We start from the raw sequence: 27,927 nt of genomic DNA on the forward strand, positions 1-27,927 counted from the left end.
TTCAGGATGTGGATCAGGAGTATATTCAAAGATTGTCATTGTGTGTTGATTAGGTAGTGGTTACTACCACCCCTCATTCACCTTCGCTCCATTGCTGCCTCTGTGGTCATTTTACTCAGCCCCAGGATCCCAACAGGCGCTCCGGTCCCAGGCATGTTCTCTACCTAGAGACGGTAGCAGCGAAGAATTGCAAGACCACTGCTTCCCCATTTTGGTATTGCTCAGTTAATTAAAAACATTGCATTCAGTAACATATAATACAATAAATACCAATTGATCTGATGCTGCCCATTTTTTAAATACAATTAAAAAAAGTTATGTAAAAGAGCATTAAAACAAGTTTCATGTGGCTAAAAAGTGCTTTGTGAAGGGATTAAGCTTCATTCACTCTGTACAAAGACTTAAATTAGAAAAAGTCAAGTGTCTATGTCAAAATCTTTGCGCCTGCATGGTCTTAGGGCAGGTTTAAGCAGCACTGTCGAATTGGAATGACGCTTGGAAGAAAGGTTTTAGAGGGATTTTTTATGGCTCGTTACAGACAGCTTCTGGTGTTTTGTTGCATGCAAACTTGCATTAAGGTATTAAGGTGATTGTTCCTTGACCGTGTTGAATGAGTAATTAGATTTTATTTGCCGTTTGGGTTTGCTTCGTCCGGTCCCTTCCTTCTGTCAATCTGTTATTTTTCTGCTTTTTCTAGAAATTTAACAAAATGGCTTGCTAATTGGATGTTTTTTCCATCAAAGCATGCCTTGACCGCCTGCCGGCATGTTCTTATTCCTAGCTTCTTTAGCGACGGTTTTAGATGATGTCTGTGCTCTTTTTCCAGACCTTTGCAGATGCATATTAAATGGAGGATGTCCTCTTTTGAATTCCCACATATACGGCAATTTGTTGTCGTTTGGGGCCTTTTCCATGGAGGAAAGTGGTTTTGTGACAGAAGTATGCCCAGCCGTAGGCGTATAAACCTCTCCTTTGTGCGCCAAGTGAACTCGACTCCTAAGTAGCTTTGGCAGGAGCTGCTGGTATAGTTTTGGATGACTGTCCAGCCATGAGCCCTATTGGCTAGTCTTGCTTTATTCTCTATTAACAAAACTACTCTTACTGATTAATTTACTAGCTGTTTGAAGGTGTTATGTGACCCAATGCTCTTCCCGGCTTCTTGTAATTCCAGTGAATCTATTGAGTGCTTTAGATAGTTTGCGGCTGCGCAATTATTTTTTCTTTATCTCTCCTTTCATAGGTGGTAATTCAAGCTTGAGTCTTCTCCTCTCTGGATTTTATGCCATCTTTTGGCATAATTCAGAAAAGGGGATGGTGATGAACAGAGTGTCTGAATTAAGCAGACCACTCTTACCCAGTCCAAAGATCAGGGCTTGATCCAGCACCGTTATTTAGCTCACTGCCCCATCCCAGCTCAGAACCTGGCTATATGCAAATTAGTCTGTCCCTGGCCCAGTGCATCATGGGAACAGGGCAGACCAAACTACCAAGCCAATTCTTCACCAGAAAGGAGACAAGCTTCCGGTGACCGGTTTCTGCCATTTCAGGCGTCGTCGGCCCGGCTTGCTTGAATCCTGATGGAGCAGTGAGCAAGGGACTCATGTCTGAGTATACCCTTCCACGCTTATGGTGGACAAAATGATTCAGAAAAGGGGGTGGTGATGAACAGAGTGTCTGAATTAAGCAGACCACTCTTACCCAGTCCAAAGATCAGGGCTTGATCCATCACCGTTATTTAGCTCACTGCCCCATCCCAGCTCAGAACCTGGCTATATGCAAATTAGTCTGTCCCTGGCCCAGTGCATCATGGGAACAGGGCAGACCAAACTACCAAGCCAATTCTTCACCAGAAAGGAGACAAGCTTCCGGTGACCGGTTTCTGCCATTTCAGGCGTTGTCGGCCCGGCTTGCTTGAATCCTGATGGAGCAGTGAGCAAGGGACTCATGTCTGAGTATACCCTTCCACGCTTATGGTGGACAAAATGATTCAGAAAAGGGGGTGGTGATAATAATTTGTCCACCCTAAGCGTGGAAGGGTATACTCAGATGTGAGTCCCTTGCTCATTGCACCATCAGGATTCAAGCAAGCCGGGCCGACGACGGCTGAAATGCCAGAAACCGGTCCCCGGAAGCTTGTTTCCTTCCCAGTGTAAGAATTGGCTTGGTAGTTTGGTTTGCCCTGTTCCCATCATGCACTGGGACAGGAACAGACTAATTTGCATATAGCCAGGTTCTGAACTGGGATGGTGCAGTGAGCTAAAAAACGGTGTTGGATCTAGCCCTGATCTCTTGACTGGGTGAGAGTATTCTGCTTAATTCAGAAACTCTGTCCATCACCACCCCTTGTTGTTAAATATTTTGTCCACCCTAAGCGTGGAAGGGTATACTCAGATGTGAGTGCCTTGCTCATTGCACCATCAGGATTCAAGCAAGCCGGGCCGACGACGGCTGAAATGCCAGAAACCGGTCCCCGGAAGCTTGTTTCCTTCCCAGTGTAAGAATTGGCTTGGTAGTTTGGTTTGCCCTGTTCCCATCATGCACTGGGACAGGAACAGACTAATTTGCATATAGCCAGGTTCTGAACTGGGATGGTGCAGTGTGCTAAAAAACGGTGTTGGATCTAGCCCTGATCTCTTGACTGGGTGAGAGTATTCTGCTTAATTCAGAAACTCTGTCCATCACCACCCCTTGTTGTTAAATATTTTGTCCACCCTAAGCGTGGAAGGGTATACTCAGATGTGAGTCCCTTGCTCATTGCACCATCAGGATTCAAGCAAGCCGGGCCGACGACGGCTGAAATGCCAGAAACCGGTCCCCGGAAGCTTGTTTCCTTCCCAGTGTAAGAATTGGCTTGGTAGTTTGGTTTGCCCTGTTCCCATCATGCACTGGGACAGGAACAGACTAATTTGCATATAGCCAGGTTCTGAACTGGGATGGTGCAGTGAGCTAAAAAACGGTGTTGGATCTAGCCCTGATCTCTTGACTGGGTGAGAGTATTCTGCTTAATTCAGAAACTCTGTCCATCACCACCCCTTGTTGTTAACTATCTTTTGGCATAGGCACCCATTTGTTCTAATTTTTTAATTCGAGCCTTATTTGTGCCTGCGAGGAGTAATTAGGCAGGTTGAATATCATTCTCATGGCCTTTGCTATTGTGTTGTCTAATATCTGGGCGTCCCTCCCTCGGAGGCATTCGCTCCCATAAGTAATGGCCGGTGTAATTTTGCCTGAATCACTTGTAGCAGTTGGGTGAAGCTACGACTGACTGATTTCGTTTTGAGGCTCCTTAGTGCGATCGCTGTGCTAATTCCTCTCTGTTTTATTGCTTCCTTCTTTTGTTGAAATTATCCTTTTCTGTCCACGATTACCCCCAAATACTTGTATTCCTCCACGGTTTCGAGTGTGAATCCTCCCATTTGCCAGCAAAACTTTGATGTGGATGTCTTAGAGTTTATTCTCATAGTTTTTGTTTTTAAGAGATTAATGCTTATTCGCTGTCGAGTAATTGTATGTTGTACTGATTAGATGTTGTAGCCCTATCGGCGTTCGGCTGAGCAGCATAATCTCATCAGCATACATCAGGTTCGAGAGGGTAAGAACGCCTATGCTCGGGGCATGAGAGTTACTTTCGTCGAGTTTCTATGAAAGGTCAGACATTAAGATGTTGAATAATGTCGGCGCTAACACGCACCTTTGTTTGAGGCCCTTGGTCGTCCGTATTTTCCTTGACAGACGGTCTCCTGATCCCAACTTGACTTGTACCCACGTGTCTGTATGTAGTAACATCAACTGTGATAGTAGGGTTGATGGAATTTTCCTGTTTGCCAGCTTCCCCCATAGTAGCTTTGTGTTGATGTTGTCGAACACTGAAGTGAAATCAATGAAACATACGTTAAGAGGCAGATTGGCTAGTTTAACGGCGCCTATTAAAACTGATAATGCCAGAATATTTGACGTTGTTCCCATTTGTTTGCGAAAACCTGTCAGGGTGATGGGGGTCACAGCTTTTTTGTTCGTCCATTCTGTGAGCTTTAATAGAAGACCAGCATAATATTTGGCCTTGTTGTCAATTAAGTCAACAAGTCTGTAATCTGATAGTTTGCAAACTTACGTATTGTATACATGTCCTTTCTGTGATCTGCCTGCTCAAAATAAAAGCACAATCAAGATGTTTTGCTATGTTTCATTTCTACTTTAAACAAAAGATGACATTCAAGGTCAGATCCCTTCATATTTTTCTGGTATCCTCTGACTGACCGGGCAAGGGCAGATGTATACTTGAGATTTTTTCTGACTTAAAAGACCTTTATTAACTGCTCTAGACACGCTAAATTACCAATTGCTGCACTTAAGGCGACCTATTGTTTTTGCCAGTGCTTGTAAACTGCTTTATGTTGTTCCGTTGAAGTGTTTACCACTGGTAGGGCTCTACGGAATAGCAATTTGAAGCTGATTTATTAATTGGTTTTTACATCTGCTCCTTATCAGGCTTCTTTATGGTTTTAAAAAAAAAATGTATTAATGCTCTCTAATGGACTTCTGCTCCAAAACATTAAGCAAGCTGATTCAAATTCCTTTTTAGGTCTCGGCCTAGCGTATACTGCGCAGCAGTGTTTGCGAAGCCAGAGTCCTTTTCTCTGGATTTTCAAAATGGACCTGGAAATTCCACACGCTTGTGCGTGTTCATTTCCTACGGTCCATTTTGATTGGGCTTTGCGTAGCTCCGCCCATGGCCTATTGATGTCTGTTACGCACACCAAAGCCCATATGTTTTCAATTATCATGGCCAGACACTGCCGCGATAATTGAAAACATATGCCTGCAGTTGCGTGCGCGCACCACTCGCGGGCGTTTTTTTTTACATTTCGCGATCGCTTTCAGTGCTGTCTGAATGGAGGGAGGCGATAGGAGATCGGGGAGGTTTTGTGCTGCTCGTTTCTACTAGGAGTGGTTCGTGGTTACATGTTGCAAGGATGGGGATTACCGCGTGAGTCGGATCCACTGTTTTCGCCTTGTCTTTATTTTGAAAATAGCAGGGAAATAACGGGGCTGCCGCCAGAGCGTTGTTTTCTCTTTTTTTGCGTACCTATACAACTTTTCTGATAATCTAACCTTCTCCTTTCCTGACACTTGTATTTGCGATCTAATGGACTGGTCTGCCGAAAACATAGTTGGTCTGGCTATCTTCACACCGCTTCCACCAGACACCACAGTGCTCCTGATTATTTGATTTCAAGTTACTGTGCAATTGCTTTTAAATGGCACGATTCGTTGCTACATTTGTTTCACTCTTGCACCAGGTCCAGTTCACCTCTCCTCACTCTGGGGATCATTTTCCTTTCCATTGGTTTGAGGCTGAAGAGACATTTGACAGTGGCGTATGGTTCTCTTTTGGAGGCGTCACAAGGTACATACAGTAATATGACTGTTCGAATGTTTTTATTGGCTTTGCAAACGCACGTGACAATAAGTGGGTCGCCTCTATAGATCTTGCATGTTTTGTGCCATTTTTCATACACTGAAAAAAAAGGTTTCATGTATACGTCCGATACAAAGGAACCTTGAAGGGCATCGTATGCACAACCCTGGGCTAAAAATGTAAAAAAGGGCGCAGGTCTTTCACAGAGCTCCAGTGTCGGGTAACCGGATACAGACATCTCACCTACCCATCAACCTCTCCCACTCCAGGGTAATTAATGAGCTGGGATAATCCTCACACGAGAGGTTGTGAGCGCGTGCCCCAGCCGCTAATCACAGGCGCTGTTTACATACAAACCCTGTGCTTGGATTACCTTCACTGGAGCACACACTGCATTCCCACACACGCACAGCGCCGCTGTTGACATACACCTCACTAAGCGCTACACCATTTACAAGCCCTTGCCCGGCTCGCACTCCTGGCTTCCCTTTACTCCCACACGGTACATTTACAAATAGTTCAACAGAGCCCTGAGAAATTTGGTGAGGAGGGAAGGGATTATCAGAATTCTTGGGGGGATGGGTAGTAGAAGAAAGCCAATAATCTTGTGGGGATGAGGTGGCGGGAATCGTCGGTAGCAGGGATTCTTGTGCGGGACTGTGGGGGTTTCCAAAATTCTCGTGAGGTGCGATGGCACCTCAAAGTTCAAGGAAACTCATCCGCTGGGCCCTGGAGTCACGATCTTTACAAATTACATTACACCGAAAAGGCATACACCTCACTGTAATAAAACCTACAAAATGAACAAAAATAAATGTAGTGAAAAAAGTGAGGGGCTTTAGAAAATTAAGCTCTTTGAAGTTTTGAGGTGTCATACATGTCCTGTTTCTTGCTCTCTCCTGCTGTGGGGGCAGTCAATTTCCGACTATACTCCGTGATGGAACCGCTGACCAATTGCAGGAGGGAACAGATTAGCACGCGTTGCACCAGCAGGGGATGGGTTTTCATGCTTCACTTCGCGCGGAGTTTTAAGAACCACTCCAGAAGCGCTTTTAAGAAATTGTACACCGAGCAATCCAACATATAAAAAAATATATATATATTTAGTGATTGCAGACACTGGCGGCAAGGTGTCAGTGCACACTGAAGTGAACGCCACGGTATTAAGTGGAATAACCCATGTCAGCAGACACTGAAATAAAAACAGGATTAACAATGAAATGAAAGTTTATTAAATGCTGATAGGAGGCTATCCACATACACAGAATTGAAATTAATTATAATCAATGTCATTGAAATTGGATAAATACAGAGTGCAAAGTATCAGCACTGCAGACACGGAAATGACGTATCAGAAAGTGAAATGACAATCAGCTGCAGGCTCCTGAGGGTAAGTGCCAGAAAACACTAAAACGAAAGTATGAATAGACACCGCAGCAGCAGCAGGAAGCTATGTTAGTGGTGGAGCAGACGCTGACATGAGTGTGTGCAACACACATAAATAAAAGTAGCAGCAGAGTCTGCAGTGAGAAAATCCGAGAAAACTGATTCGAAATATCAGCAGATGGTTAAAGGAATGTGGCAACAGTTCCAGAATCCAAAATATATGAAAAGTGTGTGTGAGAGAGAAGGAATTCCGTTTTTAGCACTGCAAACTACACTTACGACTTGAAAGCGCTACAACAAAAGATGTTACAGTTCACCAACGAATTGGTACGCAGTTTACATACATAGGAAGGATGGACATTTAAGTTGGCTTTGTTGGTTCTTCCGATCAAAACCGATGTCAGCAGCAAGAGCTTAACTCAGTGAGACATCTTGCTGTACATTATGCATGTTAGTGCTTACAAATTACTGTTTTCAAACTACATTTTGTAGTGTTCTGTTCTGCAGTGCCCTGTATGAGCTCTGAGCCCTCCATTGCCATTTGACCCGCACTGAAGTGCACAGGTGCATTTCCCCTCCCTGGGCCAGGGCCTGGGTGATTGCCCCGTATCCTTTATGTGCTGCGTACAGGTGCATAGACCTGCCTGGGTCCGTGTTCTGCCATGCCCTGTATAGGCGCTGAGCCCTCCAGTGCCCTTTATGAGCCGCACTGAAGTGCACAGGTGCATATGACATCCCTAGGCCAGGGCATGAGCGAAGATTCGACTGGCCTTGGAGGCACCGGCCTGCTGATTTAGTTTGTTAATTTCTCTATTTCCTGAGTATGTTGTCACTGTGTGTGCTAATCTCTTCTTCTGTCAAGATGTCTTCAGGTTTGTGTCTCTGTTCTGTTATAGTCTGTCCTCCGCTGCTCCTCTGATTGTTTTCCCTGTATCCGACTCCTGGTGTGTCTCTATTCTTAGTGTCTACTATCTGCCAGTCTGTATCCCAAGATGTCCCTGTCTCTTCTTCGTCACTTTTCCCATGTGTGTCCCATGTCGTATTGTGTTCTCTTCTGCACCACGGTATGATCTTCCTCTCTCTGACCCCTTCTGTCTCTCTGCGTCTATTGTAGGTCTCCTGGTGTAGCTGTTCTTTTGGAGTATGTGTCCCTTAGTTTCACAGTCTCTCCTTTGTAACTTAGCCCAGTCTCTCTCTGTCCCAGGTGACTTTAATCTCCTTTCCCATGTTACATACATCTGTTCTGTGCCTCTGTCAGTCCCCTATTTGTCTCCGGCCTCCTCTCTTCTCGGTCTGATTTGTCACTGTTACCAGGTGTCATTTCTCCTGTTATCGGCGTGGCCTGTTTCTGATGGATACTTCTACCCACAGATTACTAACCAAAGGAATGTTCCCCAAGTGTGAGACTGGATCTGGAAACTTTAATGCAGGACTCTTGCGCACCGGTAGGTGGTGTCACAACGCTCCGACATGTCATGGTGTGAAGGGTTCCAATATTTGGTGACATGGAACTTCACCTCACAGTCCTGCATGACTTTCAGATTCAACTGAGCGCGGTCGATGCAGGCCCTTGTTGTAAATACTGTTGGGTAATTTAGGTTACTCCTGGACATGTCACGGCGGCTTCTTTTGGCGTCTCAGGTATAATCACCCTTGGATCTCAAAGGCTAACTCTCGGGTCTCACCGGAGGGTCACTTTATTATCTCACGTGAAGGTCATTTGAGGATATAATGTGAGGGTCACTTTAAGAACTAACATGAGGGCTATTTTATTAAATGCTTTAGATTTCACAGGAAGGTCTCCATAAGCCGGCCAATTAATCAATGTACTGGTACACTGCTTCTTCCCTGTGGCGATAGATGCAAATCGGAAGTGTGCCTGGAATTTATTGAGGCTTAACAGCAGTGCAAGGTATAACTCCGGCCGACCGTCAATGGGGAGCAGGGAGTCTGGAAGCACATGCTTCAGAATATGAGCATAAACTGTGTGCTCCTTAGAGCTGACAACATTACGCTTATCTGCCCCCTCACCCGCCCCACACACACACAGCCACACACACAGCCACACACACAGCCACACACACAGCCACACACACAGCCACACACACAGCCACACACACAGCCACACACACAGCCACACACACAGCCACACACACAACCACACACACAACCACACACACACACACACACACACACACCACACACACACACACACACCACACACACACAACCACACACACACAACCACACACACAACCACACACACACACACACAACCACACGCACCACCACAAACACACACAACCACACACACTAACACAACACACACAACAACACACACAACCACACACACACACACAGACAACCACACACACAGCCACACACAATCACACTTACAACCACACGTACAACCACACACACACACACAACCACACACAGAACCACCCCATCAGTGCACACTTTCACCAAGCACAGACACCATCAGTCATCAGTGCATGCTTTCACAGTGCACAAACACCACCAGCTGTCAGTGTATGCTTTCACCAAGCACACACACACACACACACACACACACCACCAGCCGTCAGTGCACGCATTCATCAGACACACACCACTAGCCGTCAGTGCACGCTTTTACCAGGCACACACACCACCAGCCGTCAGTGCACGCATTCATCAGACACACACCACTAGCCGTCAGTGCACGCTTTTACCAGGCACACACACCACCAGCCGGTAGTGCACACTTCCACCAGGCATACACACCACCAGCCATCAGTGCACAATTTCTACAGACACACACACCACCAGCTGTAAGTGCACACTTCCGCCAGGCACACACACCACCAGCCGGCAGTGCACACTTCCACCAGGCACACACACCACCAGCCATCAGTGCACAATTTCTACAGGCACACACACCACCAGCCATCAGTGCACACATCAATTGTTAACACATCCACAATTAACTATTGTAGCAATCGCAGCATGACGCACTTTACTTTTAAACATATTCATCTAAAGCGCAGCATGCCACCATTGCTACAAAAATAAATACACATTTTTTGGCCTACAATTTATAAACTTTTGTTGCAGTTGGTGTTGCAATATTTAGCAATGCCAATAGCTCAAACTTAATTAACCCGAGACCTATTGCATTGTAAATGCTTGTTTAATTTTATGACAAACAACTATATATGAACACGATTTGTACAAGTGATCTTATTCCCACTTCCTCAGATGACTGAGAGATTGTTTCAGCTCTATGGTGTGTGAGAAGAAGCTAGGGCCTTCAAAGTGTATCCTCCCCTCGGTAATATGTTTTGCCGATCCAAGTGTCCTCACCGTGAACCCTCCTATCTGAAAAGCCTTTTTGGAGAATGTAACATTGGCACACAGTAAGCTATGGTACAGTATCAACCCTCTGACCAATTTTTAAATACTTGGAGGGGTGAGCAGGGAACAGGGTCAGTTTGCTAACACTTATTCTATTCTAAGGTGTATCTTATTTTATGAAACCTATATCGATATTAAAACTAAATTTTGCTGTGCTTTATGAAATTCTAGAGTTATCACAATTTTAGTAGGAAGGATTTGAGCATGCCTAGGTTGTAAAAATTCATTTGCTTGCCTCGTTCTTGTTTTTATTTAAAAAGATTACTATTTGAGTAAACTGTATTTTGTTTAAATGTACTGTAATATATATTGTTACAAGCAATGTTCCCTTTAATTTTTTTCCAATGTGTGCGGCAGTGTAGGGTCTCTGTGCGCTGCAGTCATGGCTATGTGCGCCAGGAACCAGACCGCGTGTGTGTGCAGCGCCAAACATCCCTCCAAACTTTTGCTTAAAAAGCTGAAAAGACGGTGCATTTCCACATATATTAGTCAGTTATTTGGAGTGAGAAGGATAGCGGAGGGATAGAAGGGGAGGAAAGGTTTGCATTCATATAGCACCTGTTACCCATGATGGGTGTTGAAGCGCTTTTCTGGCAAGTAGCATGCTACTCCGGAACCCATAAAGTATTAGTGTTTAAAATTAGTATTGTGAAATATGAAGTAATTCGAGTGGTGGATATGTTACTCAATTATTTGGATAGAGAAGGGTAGGTTGCGGGATAGAAGATTGAAAGAGGTTTGTATTTATATGGCGCTTGCTACCCCTGATGGGGTTTTTAAGTGCTTTTTTTGGCGGGTAGCACGCTACTCTGGAACCCCTAAGGATTAATTTTGAATTAGTATAGGTAAATATGAAAGTAATTTGAATGGTGGCTATGTTAGTCAGTTATTAGGATTGATCAATCTATTATATTTAATAACTAATGGGTAGGGTACAGTGATGAGGGGACTGTGCTGAAAATTCTGCTTCACAGAGCCGGCGCTGTGGCCAAGCAGTCTATCCCTTCCCTTCTTTGTACGCTTTGGGGTTAGCCATTTACCATGCATGGATGTGCTGTGTGCTTCTTGTTCACTTATTTATGGATCCTTTTTGGCTTTAGTAAGTGTGGCATGTTGATGGGGGCATCACTCACTTTCTGTAATCACATCCATCCCCACATTTGTTGCCCAGTTCTTGCAATAATACCGCAATAGCAAACTGGCTATGACGCCAGTAACTGCTGCAGCTGAAAATATTATAGGCCTTATGCTTCCCCAATTACACAATTCTATATTGTTTTTTTTTTATTTCAGGTTTTCACAATATTAGCCACTTCTGTCTGCAAAGACCATTTAGAACTTAGTTCTGGCTGTGAAGAGTCCAAGATGGGAGACAAGTTGACCTTTCTTAAAGTGCCATGTATCACCAATCTAAGCCTTCCAACCAATATCCTGCCCTTATGTTTCACAATTACATGACTTCATCCACCTTTAAGTTGCTGTATCAATCTGTGGTGTCCACCAGGCTTTGTGAAGCAGAATGTTTTGCCCACCTTTAGAAACGGTGATGGCAGGGACAGCGTTGTGAATTTATGATCTATTCATGTAAAGCGATGCAAGATGCTGTGTTGAAATCTACTGGCAGAGTATTCTACACAAAATGAACAATCTGGCGCCTTGTTTTTTTCACAAAGGTTCAGTGTATCAGTGCCTGCCTACTTGAATCGGCAATGGGAGTGCCAGAAAGGTCTCCGCATTCGCCAAGCCATGAGTTATCACAACTACATCTTTTCCGATGAACGCAGCTAATGTATTTAAAACAAATTAAACGGAACCTAGCAACCTCACCTCCTCCCTTACTAAGCTGCAATAGGGAAGCTGTCCTCCACAAAATGATAGCCTTTGGCTTGTTAGAGGAATTTAGTTAATTGAAAACCTAATGGCTGTGTGTTGACTGTCCTCCGATCTGAGCGGTTTGCAAAATAAATATCAATTTCCAGTTGTTGGCATTAGTATGAACAACTGTTCTCTACAATTGAATTATTGTTTTATGCTGGCCGCTTGAGGGGTGTTTGTCTTGTAAAAGCGGGTGTTTCTGGAAGAAATTCCTGGGCCTTTTTCATGATGCCACAAAACTCCTTTACTAGATGAGGCGCAATTGATGTTGAAATGAGTGAGTGACTTTTTTTTTTTACTGTTTATTTGTAAATAAAGCTTATGTCATTTGGTGAAACAAGTGTTTGGTATCCCTGTTTGCCTTACCATTAGTTGGATCAGACGTTCATTCTTTAGGACTAGATTTGGGAGATGTCCGTACCGCCAAATGTGGATCCATTAAATGTCCCACGTTTCTTTTTTTTTAAGTAAGAGTAGCTGTGTATGGTATGTAGTATTCTTAGAACATATTGCTTTGTAGTGCCTCGGCCCATTTTCATAGGTCTAATACTTGTTTTGTTCTTAGCTCGGACTAAAGGTGGACTACCCATATACTTATGCTGTGCAGCAGCCGCTCCTTAACTGAGCACCGATGCAGGCAGAGTGAAGTGCCTTCTAACTGAGCAGATCACACAGTGGGAGGGTGAGTGGGTGGTGATTGGGGACTCCTCCAGCTGATTGTAACTTTGGGATGTGGAGCAGCTGTACACCTAGACCCAAACCTGTTTTTTCACAGAATACATTTTTTTCTAGCCGTGTACAGCACAGTTTAAACTTTCAATCGAAAAGCTCTTGTTAGTATTTGTGGAGCTGGGGTCGAGACTGCTTGAGCTCCCACCTGGATGATGACGTCCAAAACTTCTGACCCAGGAACGTAAGAAGCCATGGGCCTGGGGGCGGTTGGTCATGTGTGGTGCATGTTTACGAAAGGCTAAGGCAAATGACCATGTGGTGCAGTGGCCAGGGCAGCTGACTTCGGAGCACAGGGTTCACGGTACGATCCCCGGCTCTGGCGTCAGCTCAGCCCAGCACCATGTGACTCTGGGCAATAGCTCACTTAATTTCCACAACGGCCCCCAGCGCCTTGAGATCCGTAAGAGTGAGTAGTTTGAGCTTTACAAATATGGATTTACCAGTGTGTAAGTACCTTTTTTGCAGATTTGTTTTGATAGTAAAACCCACTCTTCTTTCCCTGTAACCCCCTACCAGCAAGGGGAGTCTGACTCGCAGTGTGTATATACCGGTTTGCAACATAATATATATATATTTTTTTTTTTAAAGCTTTCCTCTGGCGGCTGGTGGTGAAAATATGTTCATTACTGATGCCGAAAAATATAAAAGTAGCCTCGAAACCTTGTAAAGAGAAGTGTGATGCTGGGGCAGGCTTAGTCGATTAGAGTATATAATCTATTATAGTGAGCAGCTCCTACCTTTAGAAAACAGGCTGGGTTGAAGGGGATGTAATAACCAGTTTCAGGAACTGCTGCAAACTTTGGGGAACCTAGGTTATCAATATACATTCTAAATCGCTTTCCAGTGCCAGTGCTCCTGTTCTTTCACCTGTGCCATTTCACTCTCTGTAGCAATCATGTTCTCTCTTTCTCAGTTTTTCTCTTTCTGAAACCCATGCTGCTGTTCTCTTTCGTGCACATGATCTCTCCTTTGCCCATGCCCTGTCTGGGTCACCTGTACTTTGGCTTTCTCTTGAGACTTGTGCATTCATTTTTCTCATGGTGCTAGCATGCTCTTTCTGTGTCCAGGGATTGCTTTCCCTGGCACTCGGACGTGCTATCTCAGCCTGACTCTCTCGCTCTCTTTGTGAGTACTCTTCCCCCCTCCTTCGGTTGCTAGTTTAGGTAGTCAGCCACGAGCTGATGAACTATTACAAACATGGTGCATGTGGGTGAATTCTGCATGTCCATTTGTTCTGGGCCTCAGCTTACCCTGACATACACCCACATTTAACATTGCTTTACATTGTGAATTTTGTTGGCCGCTAAAATTAAACTACTTACGTACTCCCTTAGCCCAAGTGCAACTCCTCTATCCCCAAAAACAAGGAGCCCCAAAAGAAAGGCAGAGTCTCAAACACGACGTGTGCTTTAGCACATGCCGTGTTTGAAACTCTGCTTTTCTTTTCTTTTCTTAATTGTGCACAGCTGCTGGGCTGATTGTGACCTTTTGAGATAGTATTCTTGTGAACTTGAGATGCTGCAATTAACATGAATACTAACTCAAAAGCCCACAATCAGCGCCGCAGCTGTGCACAATTAAAAAAAGAAAAGCAGAGTCTCAAACACAGCGTGTGCTAAAGCACATGTCATGTTTGAGACACTGTTTAGGTCTCGCCTACGCAGCGCACATGCTCTGCATAGGCAAAAGATCTCTAGCCATAGATACACCTTTGCAGGCAAAAACGTGCACGTGTTGCATTGCTTCCAATGGCAACGCGTGCACGTTTGGTGTTTCCGTTGCGGTAGCGAGCAGCTGGCGCCATATGGTAGTAATGATCTCGCCTTGCTGCTCGCTCCCACAAGGGAATCATGCAGGTCGCTTCCTCTCTCCCCTCCCCCTGCTGCCGCACGAGGCATGCGTGCTTGTTTACTTAAAACACGAGGCACGCGCATGCTTACTTTCCACCCTCTCTTTTATCGTCAAACTTGAGTTGTGTGTTGCAAAGCTCAGCCACCCTTTACATTTGTAATAGTCAACGGCGTAGGCTACTTGGCTTGAATTCCTCGATTTTTGCATTAATACATGTTATCAGCAAATTCAAAAATTAACTACTTTTCACACCAAAATATTTGTATGAAAAGTCCAAATGTTATATAAAAGTTGGCGACAGCCACTGTGGAAAAAATAGTGGCTATTTGGCAAAACAACTTTTTCAGCGTGGTTACCAAAGGAAAATTGAGTGTTCGTATGGACACTTCACTTTTAGGTAGGCAATGCATGGTTCGCTTCAGAGCTGTAGACCATGCCTTTGAGAAAGCAGCCATTTTGTAAACTCGGGGGCTTTTTTACAAACCCCTTGCATCGCCCGTGCGTCACTTTTAATATGGGAAAAAGTGGCATCCGGTGGCGCAAGGGGCTTGTAAATAAGCTCTCCGTTTCCTGTGCTAGCAGCCGCCTGCAGTGGCAGATGACGTGTTTACTTTGTGGACTACATATTTGCTTTCACAGTAGTATGGTGGCAGTGGACTCTGATGTCAGCACATTTTAAAGTGGTCGTTCATCAGCAATCATGGAGGATGTGGCGTAAGGCTAGAGCTCTCGACTTTGGAACTGGGCAAGCAGGTTCGAGTCTCGACGTCCGCTCAACCTCCTGTTATTCTGGGCAAATCACTGTCTCCCCGTGCCTACCAAAAATTAATGTGTCCTTGTGTAAAATAACTGGTGTTCCTATAAAGCGCTCCAATATGTGGGTCGAGTTTGCGCTGTATAAAATTGCACAACAAATGTAGTTGCCAACGGAAGCTAGGTTTGGCTTTTTATCTAACTAACATTTCTTTGGATTCTGAAAAGCACAATTTTGCTCTTCCTATGTTAAATATGTTTGTAAACATCCAAAAATGGCGCCCTAACAAGTGGCTTGTTGGACTCACTCTTAGGGGGATTGGATCGTGAAAGTCAACTGTGTGTGCCATCATCTAAAGCGGGGCTGGGCTGCGGGAGTGTTGGCTGTGTTGCTAGCGCCTGCTTCAATGGCAGACCTCTAGGTGTGAGCGCTCAGTGCCCTGTGATAAATGGCGCACACCCCTTGTGGTGTCAAACAAGAGCCCGCAGTATGCTTACTAAAGCAAGTTACTTACTATTTAGAGTACCTGGTTGCTCCTAAGAAGTGCTGGTACACTCATTAAATCTATTCAAGCAGTGCTGAGAAGTGCATGTACTCTCCCTTTCAAATTAAACAAGCATTGGCATAGCCATTAGGTCTCACTTTTGGGACCCTATAAGTGTTTACCCATGCAACAGTTGATGTTGTTGCACCAAGGATAATGTGCTGCATAACTAAATACTTATAAGGTCCCAAAAGCGAGGCCTATTGGCTATGCCAATGCTTAATAGTGCACAGCTGCGGGGCTGATTGTGGGCCTTTGTGTTAGTATTCATGTTAATTGCAGCGCACAGGCTGCAATTAATATGAATACTAACTCAAAGGCCCACAATCAGCTCTGCAGTTGTGCCCTCCCAAAACCCAGAGCCCCAGGAATGACCTATTTCGCGCCGCTCGCATTTTAAAAGCAGGGGCGCGAACGGTCTCGCGAGATATGCGCGCCAAATACAGCACGCCGCGCGCTTGTGGTGACTTCTGTGCGCGCGTGCCCACGCGCACAGGTTATTGGGAACAGTGGTTACAAGTATTGTGTTTTTGTCCCAATTTGCTTTACATTATACATTTTAGATTCACCACATATTGACTAAAAATATTTTTTGCTAATTTTATTGACTTCAGAATGATGGAAATCTTACACTGCCCGACACTTTCAAAAGTTCACTGTTATGTTAGCGCAAACTATACAGCGGGTGCATTAACCATATAAACTACCTCACATGCCAGATCTTTAGCATACTAACTACTTTTATTTAGACATTTTTCTAAAGTGTTGCCGTAAACATACAGTACAGATATCATAATAATGAGCAACATTGTTTGCCATGAGTAATGCTGCTTTGACTTTTCTATATCCAGAAAATAATTTTGTTTATTTATTGATTATCTCATTTTTCAGACAAAGAAACACTTGCGAGCAGTGCTGTTGCAGAATATCTACAAGAGAAACAGAAGTATGAAGTTTTAAGGAAACAAAAGGCAAAGAAAGGAGGTTCTCGGGAAGAGCAGGTATAGACCGACAATCATGATCTCAGATGTAGTGCGCTCATAATGGAAATCGTATACATTTATGTAGTTAAATATTTCAGTTGTTTGCTAGCATTCCATATTTAGACTAAGAACAGTAGAAACATAGAGATTTCGATCGAAACAAGAATACAACGCTATAACTGGCAGGTAAGGTAGTGTGGGCCATACTAACACAGAAATCTCAAACAATATTAGTCACAGTTCCTTTACTGAGATTAAAGTGTGTTGATTATATCTCATTTTATTTTAGCCAGTGTTTCCAAATCATAAACAGCAGAGGACAGATCTCTGGATATTTTCCAAATGTAAGCAGCAGGAAAGCTGCAAGGCTATCTATCATATGCACCATATTTAATCATGACCGTATTTAAGCATCGCAGCCTAAAGTCGTGGAACTTTGGACATAATTAAGTTTGGCAAGTATTGAGAGGCATACATCCAACACCCACATTTTGTCCTGCCACTTAAGAAACCCACCAAATGTAATGCTTTTGGTAAAGGGAAACTAGGCCCTACCTAAGTTTCATGCATTTTATCCTTATTCAGTCACATGTGATTTGTTTCTCATAACCTTCCAATCCAAAAGTTTGAATGCCATTCAACGTGTTGAATTTGTTTGTTTGTTTCTTCAACACCAAAAGTCTGTTCCGATGGCTAATTCTACCTACAGAATCCTTACCTTCTGAATATCCCAGACTGGATCCGGAAACGTTCTTAATAGTTCTTCCATGCTATTAGAGGCCCCTGGCTCCATGTCGCCACAGAAAAAACACCCTTGTAACATAATTAGAGCCATAAAATGCTATCTCCAGTTTATTTATTTATTTTATTTTATTTATTTTAAGGTTTTATAGAGCACGAACATGACCCGTGAGGGCATCAGAGCGCTTTACAGTTCCCTTCTTTCCACGCCTTCAGGATGGATCCGAAGCTCACTCTGACAGCAATTCTCCTTGGCGATATCTCTGTTAGTACATTTTCCTAAAGTTCAGAGATAGAATGTCACCTGCCAAGATAACAGAATTTAAAACCTGCAGGAATTGTGATGGACAAATGTAAATATTGACCGCCATGATATATGCTTTGGTACCAGGGTGTCTGAGACCAGCACTAAATTGTGCTAGTCATGCCTAAGCATGCAGCCCAAAACTATCAAGGAGGGGGAAGCTAAATTCTATGTGACCAGAATTGGTCATGACTGTCGAGCCTGAAGAAAATCTAGACCTCGGTTGGAGTCGCTGGACTGGCTGTCATTGAAGGAGAAGTGACGTAAACACAAACTGAAAGAAGGCGTGCTGCATTTTCAAAACAACACTCTTGCATGAGTTAGTCTCCTAGTCGATACCTGTCTCCAGTGGGGTTGTCTTCGAAGCCAGACTTAGGCGCTGATTGAGAGCTTGGCAGATGGTGTTGGTACCATTGCCATGGCATAGTACTTTACTCCCTCCATGGGGAGTATACTCTGCCCACTAAATTTAGAGATGTCTGCCAGCCAAGTAGACATCTCTAGCTTTACAGGAACAGCGGTTCCTGTAAATACATTGAAAGTGTGCCGTGCAGCACCTTCAATATGAAGTAGTTGTATGGCACACTTTTCTTTTCTTTTTTTCTTTTCAACAACAAAATCTCAAAGTGAGATTTATTTATTTTTATTTTATGCTCTCGCTGTCAGGATTCAAAACAGTGCACCTGCGGTATGGATTTAAAGCGCATGTGTGAGATGAAATATCGAGGTCATGATTACTGCTGAAACATGTTGACCACGATATTTCATCTCACACATGCGCTTTAAATCCATACCGCAGGTGCACTGTTTTTAAACCTGACAGCGAGAACATACAAATAAAGTATGTCCTATGTTCTCTCTAGTTACTTTTATCACCACTCCCCTCACGTTTAATCATTTTTTGCACTGCGCCCACAGCTATATTTATTCTCGCATTTGGTGGATTTAGAATATCTTTGTAGGGTAGACGTCAAAACATCCCTGTGCTCCTCCCTCTCATAGAGGGGCAGGGCCGGACTGGCCGTTGCGGGCATCGGGCAATCCCCCAGTGCGCCGCACGGGTGGGGGCCCTGGGGTCGTTTTTGTTACCAGGCCGTTTTTGCAGCATAGCTGCGAAATTGGCCCTGTAACAAAATCGGCCGAAAACCGACCTCAGCAAAGAGCTATACCCCCCCTCCTCCCCCCCCCCCCCCCCCCGGGGGCCGGCCGAGCACTTTTCAGGGCCGGTTTTGGGTCCCAGTCCGGCCCTGTAGAGGGGGTTGTAGCCCTCAGAGGAACTAGGTTTTCCTCTGAGAGGAGAATCCCAAATAATGAAGCATGCCATCTTTGGTGGGTGAGGGATTTCGTCCTAGAAGGGATTATCCCACAGTTAGGTCTGTGTGATATTGTCAGTGTCTTCTTCTTGTTCTTTTCTTGATCATACCCAAGGATTTTGTTTGGTGCATCGACCTTTTTGCCACCACGGGGAACATGCAAAGTCATCACTCTTATGCACTGGAGTTCCCAGGAAGGCTCTTTCTCTGTGATGCATTCTGTATCGAGTGGAGTGTGGAGCTCCTGTATGCCTTTCAGTTGGTACCTCTCCCCTAGTTCTGAAGATCATCAATCAATCAGGTGACTTGTAAAGTGCGTCTATTCACCCATAAGGGTCTCAAGACACTCATGGGTATAACTGGGTCTAAGTCATTTTAGTGGCTTTGGATTGAACCTGAAGAGTGTGGTACCTGGAGCTTCTGGGCCTGAGCATTTGTCCTCCAATTAGGTTGCACCAGCAGTAGGGCAGGATGTTGCACCCAGAACTTTATAACCTGGACGTCCATGCATGGAAATGGAGTAGTGACAGCTAATCTCCCTTTTTTTGTGAATAATCTTTATTGATTTTCAACAAGTTATACAAATAAACTTTATCAATGATGGTATGCTTAGTGTTACATTACCGGGTACCAGAGCAGTTTTGGTGGGGTGACTAGCAGTAACATAGACAAGAATCTTAAACGATTATTGACATCTTATACCACAAGCTTTAGATTTTCTTCACACATCAATTAAACTGATGTCTGTGCGAAGTTGTCCAATTTCGCCTGTCTTATATCTGAAATGTATATCTAGCCATGTATAATCAGTTATGAGCATCCAAGTACGGCCTTAGGGTGCCGGTGGGGAGGGCCCTGCAATTCATGCTGTTATATATGCAATTCCATCCTACCCAATCTTGAGTTTAGGTATACATTCAATAGGGGTTTGCTTTATGTGTGTCGCTGTTATGAAATGTTGCACTGACGGTGCAGGGTAAGGATGTACTTCATGTTGCAGTTGGATTTATTGTGTTCAATGTTGTTTCTATGGCAGTTAAGGACTTCTGCCATTGTACAGGGTTAGCCTGGGAGGGTATCTGTGGTGCATTGGATAGTTGGGTCCTGTGTTCTACAACAAGTGCTCTGCGGAGGCCTAGAAACCATGCTTGTGTGTTGTGGCCCAACAGTGATTTCCAAACCATAGCTAGTCTACATTTTGCTAGTACCAGTGCCAGGTCTAAAAATGTATTATGTAGGGCGTTGCGCTTCATTACTTCAAGGAAAAAATGTAGACCCTGTGCTATTATCGGGGTGCCAGCTGCCTCTGTCAATGTCACAGCTACCTCATTCCAGAATGTCCTGAGACGAGGACATGGTCAGTCCATGTGGGGAAATGTTGCTTCTGAGGCTAGACACCTGGAGCAAACATCAACAGAAGTAGGGTACATATGTGCCATCCTATGTGATGGGTACATATGGTGGAGATAATTTATTTGTGTGTATTTCAGTCTAGCGTTTGTGGATTTTACTTTAGGAAAACTTATGAATTGTGTCCATTGCTTATCAGTGATGTTAGTTGCCAGTGCAGAGTAACAGTTAATCTCCTTTGAAATCACTTCTAAAGTTGTCACTGTCATCCTGGCAGCCAGGCATCCTTCCACAAAACTTGTGTATGCCATTGTCAAAGTCCACATTTTAATTAAAATTCATAACCAGGATCGCTCTTGGATCTCCAGCAAAATGTCTGAATAAAAACTCTGGACACAGACAGATGTACCCTTGTTGAGCAATGGGAATATACCAATTAGTTCAGTTCTCAAGCAATACAAAGAGTTGTGCATTCATTATACGTGTAACAACTCTTTCCTAGTATATTTGATAACATTTGTTAAACAATGCATTCTTCCAACTATAAATGCAACCTTGAAAAAAATTGCAAGGACATCATGCCTCACTCCCCAGTCTTCCAATGCAGCAGAGCTGTGCTCTTCAAGTACCCTAAATTATTAGTTGTTGAAGCTCAAGCGTGTGTTATCTGTAGCAGTGTGAACACGTACCACAAGCAAGATCTAGTCGGTTTAATTTTTTAGATTGCGGCTCAGGCGCTTACAATACCCTTATGTCAAGTTTTCTTACCACTCAGTGCCATTCAAGCGCCTAACTTCCTTTTGGAATTCATATTTCTGCTCTATTTCTACCTCCTTATCGCCTAACTCGTGCTTGTAACACTTGAGACCTCTACAACTCTTTCCATTACTCACACACATTCAACAGAAGCCAGGCTCTATATAAAGTAGTAACATTATGAGTAGAAATGGTACAACAATCCCAGAAGGCCGGGGAACCACTTTCCCCAACTTCTTAGCTGGTCTACTATTTTATCCCCAAATCCAGTCCTGCCCATTTCAGGTTCTTCTTTTGAAACCTTTGAGATATCAAATATAATATCTTGCAAACTTTGTGCAGTTTTAGGGATAAAAGTGCAACACTGTGTGTTGATTACTAGGCAGACGCCATTCTCCTTTGCTAAAATTAGATCAAAAGTAATTCTGCCCTGCAGATTAATGCTGGACATTGCAAGCATTTCTTCAGTGATGTTAGATTAAGCAATTAAGTAACAGTGGTCTACTTGGCCATTCTCTCTATTAATTGAGCTTGCTTCCTTATTCTTACTACATTTAGTACTGCCCCTGCTAGAGGTGCCATTGCTGAGAAAATGTATAAAATGTCTTCTCCTACATCCCTCATTTGGTGATAGAAATGGATGTTCCTCAGTTGTATAGTGTGATATATTTGTTGCACTACTAAGGCTAGATAACACGAGCCATCCCACCCAACTGGTAGTGAGAAGTATGCTTTCTTTTTGCAAAGATTATTCTTATCTTGGTAAATCTTGTTCTCATTCTAGCGCATAAATTAGTTTGCCATGTTAAAAGTGTGTGTGCAGTTACTTTCGCTCACCTTCAAGGCTCCCCTGTGGGTATGCAAAGTGACCCTGCTCTTTCACGTCATAGAATCAAAGCTGGATGCATAAGTAGCAAAGCTTTTTCCCCTCGAGATGGGATTAGTATGCAACCGTAACTCCCTCTTGTGTATATGTGGGTAATGCCTTGCATCTTTTTTCCTGTGCTGATAAGTTATTTTTCTTCTTCAGATAGCATACATTATACATCTTTAGGCATCGGGAATTCTGTTTCCTTTGGTTTCTAATATGCTTCTTCGAATTCTTGATTCTGTGCAAAATTATCCTGGGTACCTGTATGTGAACTAAGAAAGGTAAATAACACACTACAATTGAAAATTAAGTGGCCTTTGCGAATGTGTAACTCCTTTGACTAAAGAGGTTGACATGTGGGTGCACACTCAACAGTCAGACACATTCATAACCGAATTGTAGGTTTGGTTCAGCTGTATATATATGTTTTCCGGATACGAATTTTGGTGATGGTTATTTTCTTTCATCCTTTGTAACATTACTGGGTGTAGGACATATTGTTTCTCACTAGAATGAATATTTGCATAAAAAATTCCAGGATCAGTCCAATAGTACAAGTACCAAATGCAGTGATTTTGCTATCTGCCTGTATTTTTGTTTTTGGCCGAGTCCACTGACTAGGGTAGCTCACCGTTGAAGTTTCGGGTCTTTACCAGCCTCCTCTGATGCTTTCATTTTCTTAGCACAGGATGCATGTACCCAAGCTGGTGCGCCACTGCACTGTTCATTACTAACAGGATCTGTTAGGGCCCCTTCCAGCTGACTATTGACCGCTTTTCTGGATATGGTTCTTGATTATAACCTAATTGTTGGGTTCTAAACTATGACGGCCAGCATTTGTTTGCTTAATCTGGTGATACACAGTGCGCACCATATCAGATAGTCTTTTGCAATAGCCCATTATCAAATCATCAGCTGCGGAAAGCAACAGAGTTGCAGTCATGCCAGGAAACCACATCAGCCACCCCTTTAAGAATTTTATGGGAGGACAAGTCTGGCTTCTTGTTCAGTTTGCAATGGATATTCATTAGCACCAGAGGTAGGGTATTTGGCTGTTTCAAAGTCGTGGATACACTCAACGTTTCTAGCCTTTTCTTTATAATAATCATTCAGTCTTTCCACCATGTCGGAAGATTGCGGATGATGAGCACAATGCAGTCTCTGGGGAACGCCAACAGCTTCACATATTAGTTTTATGATTTCATTTTTGAAATGTTCACCCTGATCACATTCTATGAACATCTGTTCTATGGGATCTGTCCTTTGAGCAACAGTTTTACCACAGTAATAGCGTCACATCTGCACATTGGGTAGGTCTCTTCGTATTTTAAGAAAATGCACCTTATTATCAGTATAATCCTGTATACTCTGCAGTATGGCATCTCTATGAAATCAATCAGTAACCTAATAAATTATCCATAAGCTAAAGGGGAATGATTCATCACAACCACAGGTCTCCTTCCCACGCTGTTTCTCGGATAAAATAAACATTGTGAGCAATAGTCTTGGCACGTTTTTGAAAGTACTTGTTGCACCATATTCTTTGAATATTGTTGGTCATTGCATCTCTCACTGGATGTGTGGGCCATGGAAGACCTTTATTATCTGTATTAACAAAACATTTGTCAAACCAACTCCTCTTTCTTGGTCCACCGACACCCCATTGTTTTTCTGCAACACTTTCGCTCCTTTTTTTTCTGGACGACATTTTTAAAAATAGCGAATGTGTACAGTGGGTCAAGTAGTCCTATAAAGACAGAAAATAACACCTCAGAGCAACCAAAATGGCGGTTCAATAATTATGTGTTTTAGCCATCTTATTAGTAATTTATTTTAGAATTGTTTTTGTTTCAGATTTTTCGTTGATTCAAATTCGTAAATATGAGCAAAGAAGGTGGTAGCAGAGGATCTTTACCTCCTGACAGTGTTGTGTTGCTAACTACAAAATCTGACGACTCCTTCAACAAAGAAAAATGTGTCATATGCCAAACTAATGTGAAAGAAAACCTAAAATCAACTGTGCCTGAACAGAAGAGAGTTTGAGATACTGCAGAAATATGGCAAGACGGAGTTCACAAAAGCTTTAAACTGAATGATGAAGAGGATCAAATATTTTATCACTGTAACTACAAATGCTGCAAGTCGTATACAGTTGAAAAAAACATTGAAACAATTTGTAAAAAAAAATAGTAGAGACCAGTGAATCACAACAAGAATCTGAGTCTTCTGAGAAGGCGATGACAGCCAGATCAGTGCCCATCCACTTAAAAGATCGATGGCTACCCCTCGTCCACCTCCAACAACTGACCCGAAAGCAGAGGATCTTCAATATGTTGTGTGTCTTATCCAAAACAAGGGTCAAAGGGAAGAATGAAACAACAAAGTACCGAGTATGCGATTTTCATAGGGCAAACATTTTCATCCTTAGCTAATTTCTTCCAAGATGAAGTTTTCAGTCGAGTAGCTGATCTAAACAGCTAGGTGAATATATTTGCAGAGGATGTGTATGCCCACCTGCACTACATGCGTGCTTACATTTGAAAATATGAATGTACAATGATCTCCCAGCAGCAACGTAACCACCAGCCTTCAGTTAAGTTTGCACTCTTTGAAAAAGCAATGAAGTTTTAAAGCCACACTTGAGTGCTGGCTCTGGGTTCACACTCGGTGAGATCAGAGAAATAATGATCAACATTAATGAAACTGTATTGAAACTGAAGTTCTTGCTGCCAGAATAATATCACAGGGTGCAGTAAAATAAGCAGGAACCATTTTAAGAAACATCCTGAAAGATTTAGATATTGGACTTGATGACAAAATGTGTGATGCCCCATAGCTCCACACATCATGGGAGTCTACAAGAATGCCTGATGTTGTCTTAACATTTTTTTTATATCATTGTTTTAGATCAGCAAAGCAAAACTGTTGCAAACTAAAGTTCTTGAGTTAGGAACAGAATCGGACAACATTGATGATGGCTTTGAAGATATAAGTGAAGAAGAGGAAGGCAATCTCATTAACCAAAAGGCTTATGCTATGCAGGTGTACTGTCTTTTCCAATTCATGTTTTATGAATTACATCACGACAAAAAGAAAACTCTGCTACACATGATGACTGCCCACGCAATCTATGACAAGTGCAAAAGTAGAGAGCTAATCACTTCAATCAATAGGATTGTGTATCAACAAGTTATAATGACATAGTATGGAGCAGGAACTTGTTAGCAGCTCATGCAGTAAAATGTTGTGACTCCAACAGCATCCCACTTCGAAGTCACTTTACCAGGAAAGGATTTACAATTGCTGCTCCTGATAATTTTGATTTTGAAGAGCTCTCTTCTTTGTCTGGAACATCCAGCACACATGATACTGCCGTGGTGCTTTTTCAAGACTGTACCAATGAAGTAGCTGCTGTAAAACAAGCTGTGTCAGCCGTAGGCATAAACATATGTAGCTGCAAACTTAGGACCTAACTTCCTTGCCAACGTGTGCAAAATCACTACAAGCCATCAACCTATCCCAGTCTACCAGAAAGTTTCAAACTGTCTGAGTACATGGCTCTTATTCTACCTGATGCTGCTGTCCGCAAAGCTGATTTAACTGAATTTATCATATCACTCATTTGGTGCGGACTGAAGGATGAAGAAAATCCAGTTCCTCCGTGGGCTGGAATTCATGCTCTGATCTCCCAGAATACCATCCCACTGAAGAAGGTTGGGCTTTTACCTGTAATACCATCTCTAGTCTAGAACTACGCAACAGTAGACACAGCTCTAAAAAAGTTCCAAAATGTGTGTGCTCAGCTTGAAGACCAGCCTATTCTGCCAATTTCTGCAATGAAGGGGTTTTACTTTATGTAGCTGTTATATTTTATGAGCAATCCAATAGAATTTGATGATCTTTATCCAATAATGGGCGTTTTCTACATGACAAAAGTTGCATTGCATTGTACAGGGAGGTATCTTAGTGGCATAGACGATGCACTTCTTGAGGCTGAAATCTTTGGAAGCAAAACTGTCCAGTCCGTTTTGAGCAGAATTCATGATGTTTGTTTGATACAAGGTATGCTCATCATATCTGAGGCTATAGAAACATTGTGTTGGAATGCTTTCTGGAACAAGAATGACAAATTAGGTTTTGCATATTTTATCTCAGAATTGAACAAGGTGCAGGATGCACTTCATTCAAAAGAGATAATGCAAAGCCAGGCAATGTTAAATGCACTTAGTTCAAAATGAGAAAATCAAGTTCATAGAGTTTGTCAAAGAATGTGAATAAAAATCTGAACTTTGCAAGTATTGGTGAAATGTTTCACACATGATACTCTCATGAAAAACTTGGTACATGCTGGGAAGGTGATTGGGAATTGGCTCGGGTAGAGCCAGGAAGGCCAAATTCTACTGTAAGAACATGGTATTAACAAAGGTCCCTGCATTCCCATATTTGGGGGTTCTTTTTGATGATAGGCGCATGTGGTTAGCGCAACGTCTAAATAAAAGAAACACACTAGCAAGAGGATCAGGAGCAATTCTAGTTTTTGCTAAAAGAATCGTCTCTAACCCGCTCCCGGCCCTCATGAAGATTTACAACGCCATGTGTATCCCTATGGTGACTTATGGGAGCGAAATATGGGGATATACTGAATCTGGCGATATTCAGGTGGCGGAAAATAGTTTTTTTGGTAGATTGTTGTCGTTCCCGGCTTCTACCCCTGTTTTTAATCTTCATGAAGATCTAGGAGCTGGCTTTATTGCGAACCAGATTGCGGTCGCACCCCTGATATTCTGGTTTAGAATTTGGGCGCAACCATCCCCTAACTTAAATCAGCTGATCATCCAAGACTGTATTTCGCTAGACAAGGGATTAGATATACCGTGGATACATTATGGACTCTCTGGGCTGTCCTGACCTTTTTTTGAGCCCTAGAGCCCTGGGTAAGTCAGCTATCAGAGACTTGAAAAGGCAGTTTTTGGATAGATCAATGTGGACAAGGAAGGATAGGGAACTAGTAAAACCTACAGTGAGAAGCTTTGTCACATTGAGCATAGGTAGAGAGTTGCAGCCGTATTTGTCCTATATAATAAAACCTTTTCATTTTTTTTGTCTTAATTAGATTTAAGCATAATATGTCTCACTGGCTATTAGCCTTCCCTGAAGGGTTTTTTAGAGAAGGATCGTTGAGTCCTTGTCCTTGTGACAACTTCTCTGTTCAGAATATTTCTCACCCAATATTTTTCTGTGATTTCTACGCGTCATTACGTAGAAAATGTATTATCCCCCTCCTAAAAAACCAAAATTTTAAACAAGTTAGGCCAGCGCTGGTGTACCTACAAATGCTGGCATCACCCTTGGTGTGTTTTGGGGTTGCAAGTTATTTAACAGGTGTAATAAGGTGTAGGAATAGGCTTGTGGAGTCATAAAGTGGACTGTGTTTTAAAACGAGGTTATTTATTTATCATCATGTAGTTTTTTAACATATTGTTATGTAAATAATTAATTCTTTGAATTTAGATATTTATTTTACATAGTTACTTATCTGCCGAGGACCTGAGTAGGAGTGTCTAATGTATATGAAATATTAAATATACTGTCACGGCTTAAGAATTATGTATTAATGTACTGTCGAATTCTAATGCTCTATGTTATGCACTT

At 42.9% G+C, this 27,927-nt stretch overlaps 1 protein-coding gene across 1 annotated transcript in view; it reads left to right on the plus strand.

Moving 5' to 3' along the window:
- CWC27 (CWC27 spliceosome associated cyclophilin) overlaps nt 1–27,927 on the plus strand; it is a 1,032,773-nt gene that overhangs the window by 859,127 nt on the left and 145,719 nt on the right. The window contains exon 12 of the mRNA XM_078675149.1: nt 16,849–16,958. Coding sequence (XP_078531275.1) covers nt 16,849–16,958 — 110 coding nt within the window. The remainder of the gene's footprint in view (nt 1–16,848; nt 16,959–27,927) is intronic.

The sequence above is a fragment of the Lissotriton helveticus genome, chromosome 2_1 (genome assembly GCF_964261635.1).
Source record: "Lissotriton helveticus chromosome 2_1, aLisHel1.1, whole genome shotgun sequence".
Taxonomy (NCBI): Eukaryota; Metazoa; Chordata; class Amphibia; order Caudata; family Salamandridae; genus Lissotriton; species Lissotriton helveticus.